At 43.8% G+C, this 5562-nt stretch overlaps 1 protein-coding gene across 1 annotated transcript; it reads left to right on the top strand.

The window, feature by feature from the left end:
- The first annotated feature begins 230 nt into the window (after window positions 1–230).
- On the top strand, window positions 231–5062 carry LOC119322858 (alpha/beta hydrolase domain-containing protein 17C-like). The gene is made up of 6 exons (XM_037596393.1): window positions 231–753; window positions 3001–3037; window positions 3124–3360; window positions 3429–3476; window positions 4190–4623; window positions 4744–5062. Exons 1-6 carry the CDS (start codon window positions 404–406, stop codon window positions 4820–4822), a joined length of 1185 nt encoding a protein of 394 aa, XP_037452290.1. The 5' UTR covers window positions 231–403; the 3' UTR covers window positions 4823–5062.
- The last annotated feature ends 500 nt before the right edge of the window (window positions 5063–5562 follow it).

The raw sequence follows: 5562 nt of genomic DNA on the forward strand, positions 1-5562 counted from the left end.
TTATTTTATAGTCAACCGTGAAAGAATAACCATGGAAATAGTTTTAGCAAATTCTTTTTTTGAGAATCGTCTTAGCAATTTCAGTTTGTAATACTACTACTCTTTTTTTAGTAAGGATTTGTTGGAGATTCTGTTCCAGTAACTTTCAGCAACCACCACAGTCTTGTCTACTCAACTGGCCGGTAATCCCTGTTGCGCAAAACCACAAGAGCTTAACCACCCAGACCACAAATCCCTCCTCACTCTTCCAGCTCCTCCTCCCCCTTTCCCTTCCAGCGCAACGGAAACGCCTGACCCGACGCGCTCCTCTTCCTCCTCCTCTACTCATCGTCGTCCCCCCTCCCCTCTCGCCGTCTCCTCCCTCTCCCTCACCCGAGCCGTAGCCCTACACCTCCCCGCGGGGATGGGCGGCGTCACCTCGACGGTCGCGGCCCGCTTCGCCTTCTTCCCGCCCAGCCCGCCGTCCTACGGCATCGAGCCCCTGCCGCCGCCCGATGCCGCCGGGGCGGCGGCCGGGGAGGCCAAGGGGGAGGAGGGGAGCGTGGTGGTGGAGCTCACGGGGGTGCCGCGGAGGGCCAACGTGGAGGCGCGGCGGCTGCGGACCAAGCGGGGCACGGACGTGGTCGCCGTGTACGCGCGCCAGACCGGCGCCAAGCTCACGCTGCTCTACTCCCACGGCAACGCCGCCGACCTGGGCCAGATGTACGAGCTCTTCGTCGAGCTCAGCGCGCACCTCAACGTCAACCTCATGGGGTACGCACGCACGCACGCTGGATCGGATTGGCTTAGACTTTAGATTGGGGGTGCCGTGGTCCTGGATTCGGGCAGTAACCCTGGATCTCCCATGCCGCGTTTCTCTGGATCAAAGCTGCGCTTTTTACCGGGCTTTAGAGAACGGAAGTGGTATTCCTCGGTGGAAATGTTCGGATTGCGTGTCAGTGGGATGGTCGCTTCTTGGACTGGACGAAAAATCCCAACTTCTCTTCCGGTATTGCGTGATTGGGTTCAGGTTTTGGTACTGGGGCCGTGCTGCTCTCTGGTGCTGGATTTGCTAGCTCTAGTCTAAATTAAACCATTTAGTAGTACTAATCTGCGCGTTCATTCTCGTGTATGCTGGTGCTTGGCTTCATCTTGGCATGTGATGCGGCATTTGTCACTGATACGTCTGCTAATGGGTGCCTAGTTATTTTGTTCCTCCTCAAATTCTTATCCCAGAATAAACTACTACTGAATTGTGAGTTATGTTGTGGTTTTTGTAGATTGTTGGGAATGCTTGCTTTAGGTGGCCGTGAGAACTGAGAAGTACTGTATCTGGGAGTTGTTCAGTCTTGGGTAGTAAGGAGGATATTTGGATTAAAAGTGCCTGTCTATGATTGGATAATCCATGATTCATGTGATTTTATGGAGGTGGCCCAAGACCTGATTTTTATTAGTTACTATTTTTGGCCAAAATTTGATGGATTTGTTCAGATTAGGTGTTACATGCTACCACTTTTAGAAAATTCCACTAATAGAGTAGTAAGGAAAAAGCGGGAAATCAATACTTAATGAATTCCACAACATTATTATGCAAGCACACGTGTCCGGTGCACAGCCCTCATAAAAGCGTAAATACCAAAATAAGCGATCAATGCTGTCATCTTCCTAATTGTTGTTTAAATATATCCATTTTTTGGGTTAAATTTCTTCTTTCGTTGGAGTTTTAGCTCGTTGCTTCCTATGCATTGGATGGAGAATATTAGCTAGGTAGGTTTAGTCTAATGAATCTGTTGATGACGAGAGGTTTGAGTTTCTGATGAGAGAACTCTTGATTCATTCAGTTGATGTAGAAACTCTAGCAAATTTAAAATTCTTTGGTGGGGTGATTGTCTTGTCCTTCACTGCTTTTATTAAACTCAAGATTTTTGTTCTTTACCTAGCATGGTTGTAACATTATCATATTTAGTTAATCTTTGTGTTATATGTCTGTTCTCTGAATGCACTTTTGTCCTTTATGGGGTCACTAGTTTTGGCGCAAGGCATTAAAAAAATGTTGAGCGTTTACATTATTGCTAATATAACTTCAACATCACATATGACTCCAGACATGACCCCTGTGGTTTCAGTGCCCAGATTAGATACGACGAACACTACTTCCATTTACTCTATATGCCTATATACCCTTGCTTTATTACGGTTTAAAAAATATAGTGCAGCCCTATACAGTGCCGGGCCAAGCTTCTTTTGTGACCTCTATTCGAGCTAGAGATTTTGTGATTGAGGTTAGTTTCAAAGGAAGATCTTCAGCGTATTGAAGTTGAACTGTCGGGATTGTTCATTGTAATTAAGTTAGTCTAATTGCTGCTGTTTCTGTTAGAGCGTTCCTGGAAATGTGTAAGAGGGAGGTGGAAAGTGTGGATGAACCACGATCACTACAAACTCAGCATTCTATAATTGCAGAAGGTCATAAATAAGCTATGAGGCTATGCCTCAGCTGGCCTCAGCTGCCCTTCATGCTAATTAGTAGTGATACAAGGCCTTCTATAAATGCAACATAGCAAACTGATCCTCCGATTGCTTATTTAGTTATGCTATCTTCTTCCTTTCAACTTCTCCACGAAAGTGAAAATATATATTGAGATGACTAAAAACGGAAAGTGTCTAGAAGGAAAGGAAACTTTCAACACCAATACAAGCCACCATATTGATTAGTTTCCGAATTAATATGCCAATTTTTTATAGCATTTTCAGTCGTGTTCCTTGCCAGTTTACATGGTTGCATGTTGCCGCCACTCTTTCGTCATCCTGTGATATTAGTACCTTGGAAGATAGTGGTCGGATCCTTCCCCGGACCCTGCGCAAACGGGAGCTACGTGCACCTGGCTGCCCCCCAATTAACAGGATGCATCCGATGAAGAAACCTATTTTCACAATGGAAATCACTGGATGAACCTCTCTTATGTCTCTTGGGATTGTTTTGGCGAAACACTAACATATTTTTGTTCTTTCTTTCCTTTGCAGCTATGACTACTCTGGTTATGGACAATCTTCTGGAAAGGTTACATATTTTCTCTTTTCTTTTTTTGGCTTGTGTTCTCCTCAGTGTGCATAATACTGATCATTTATTCTTATCTATTATGGCAGCCCAGTGAGCAAAACACATATGCTGATATAGAGGCTGTTTACAGATGTCTCATAGAAACCTATGCAGCCTCTGAGGAAAATATCATTCTTTATGGCCAATCAGTGGGGAGTGGTCCTACTTTGGATTTGGCTTCACGTTTGCCTCGTTTGAGAGCAGTTGTTGTACATAGTCCAATTTTGTCTGGTTTAAGAGTGATGTATCCTGTAAAACATACATACTGGTTTGACATATATAAGGTAACTAAATTACATTTCTTCAGTCCTTTTTTGTACTTAGCTGCATCTGATTTGTCTTGTATCTGCAGAACATCGACAAAATTCCACTAGTCAGTTGCCCTGTTCTAGTGATTCATGTGAGTGTCCTTTCCTCCTTAATCTTATACACAGTTTTGACTTTATGTTCAGGGCATACGTGTTATCCGCCTAGACATTTTCTTTAGCATTCTCATGCCCTTGTCTGCCCATTCATGCATGGGCACATATTTGCATTCTAGTAATGTTACATAGGTGAACTTGTACACGAGGACATGTTGATTAGTAACTAGTGGAGAAAATATCAAGCAGGTGTAATTATTTAAGATGTCTGCAAATGGCTATTTGGTTGTTTATTAATCACATAATAGGATTATGGCGAAGTACAGTATCAATCATCCAACCGTTGCCTTTGGGAATGGCTAGAATTTTGACTTTTGAGAACTTGCTAGTGCTCATGTGAATATGAGCATAGGGCCATCACTGTATTTCTGGCCAAAGTCTCTATAATGGTAATGCAATCAAAAGTCTCCAGATTCACTGAGAAAAAGAAATGGTAATCGATATAGCATACTCTGTAAACACGTGACAATTATTCCATTAGCTGGAATAGCTTTACCATGAGTTGATTTTGTATACTATCTGTGACATTGTTGCTTTAACAAATTATTCATAAATTTTGCTATTCATTCTAGTCAAGATGTAGAACAAGAAAGATGTACAGTGGTATTCTTTTGTAGAAGACTGAAAGCTGACTGAGTAACCGCAACACCTCTGCACATTTTTGTGATAGTAATACAATCACTTCTTTCAGGGTACAGCTGATGAGGTTGTCGACTGTTCTCATGGGAGGGCATTGTGGGAACTCGCTAAAGTAAAGTACGAGCCTCTATGGGTTAAAGGAGGAAACCACTGTAATTTGGAACTGTATCCAGAATACATTAAGCATCTAAAGAAGTTTGTTGGAGCCATAGAGAAACTGCCACCCCCAAATGATGAATCCCCAGAGAGCTCAGGTGCATCGGACCGTACCCAAACAGAGCCCGAAGGTACAGAGGAGCCAAGGAAAAGCGTAGACCATAGGGAGAAGACAAGGCCAAGCATAGATCATAGAAAGAGCACAGACCGTCGAGATAAACCAAGAGGCAGTGCAGATAGGAGGGACAAAAGCAGAAAGAGTGTAGATAATCCTGACAGACCACGAGCTAGCGTTGATCAGCCCGATAGGCCAAGGAAAAGCGTTGACCGGTACGTTTACCATTCGTGACGTACCAGATAGTTCCTTTGATGGCATATGCTGTATATGTGTTGCGAGAAAATTCGCTTCCAGTTTGTCGACTAATATGTGGAACGGGTGTTTGTTTACAGCTTTGGAGGGATGATGAAGGCTGTGAGGTTGCGCAACATCGACTGTTTCAAGGTACCGACAACGTCCTCCGGGAGCTGAAGATAGATACCAGAAAAGGTCAGTGGTGTTTTGGAGGGCGCCTCGTCTGTATGTATTCCATCTGTGTAAGTTAATTCATTTGGGTGATTGGTTCGGCTGTAGGCGGTATATCTCAATACAGTGGGGGATTTGTAATGTTTCTGGTTTTGTGTTCCTTGTGAGATGAAATAATAACTTAACTTGTTTATAACATGCTCCTCAATTTTCTTCTTAGTTAGATGAGGTTCAGACCCTTTTAGACGGATTTAGTTGTGGACTGTGATAGGCTTGGCTCGGTTCGAGCTCGAGCTTGATCTGATGTTATTCCAAGTACGTATTTTGCAATTTGGTCTCTCCGGTTGTAGCTCGGCCGCATAGGCAATCGTAGTAGAGCAGAGCTGACGTTTGCGGACCAGCGTGTAAACAACATTGTATCCTTTGGCAGCAGTTGAGGAAGGTGGTGTAGTGGGGAGAGCCTGTGCAGCGTCTTCAGATAATTTTCGGCAGGTTTTGTATCCATGAATGCTCTCTGCAGGAGGACTCAAATCGCAGTGAAGCGAAATTGGTCAGCTGGGAACTCCGTCTAGTTTGTTCAAGGAAATGCCTTGCATCTGGTTTTTTCTTTTAGTCTTATGCCTTGGATCTGTTGTGGTGATGTTCAAGGAAAATTTGCTTACTCCACATCAACGCAGTAAATCAATAAATTCTATCCATGGATGTTTTCAGTCAGTCTACATTTTGGTCAGCTCAGTTTGTTTGGA

Source organism: Triticum dicoccoides, chromosome 6B, assembly GCF_002162155.2.
Source record: "Triticum dicoccoides isolate Atlit2015 ecotype Zavitan chromosome 6B, WEW_v2.0, whole genome shotgun sequence".
Classification (NCBI taxonomy): domain Eukaryota; kingdom Viridiplantae; phylum Streptophyta; class Magnoliopsida; order Poales; family Poaceae; genus Triticum; species Triticum dicoccoides.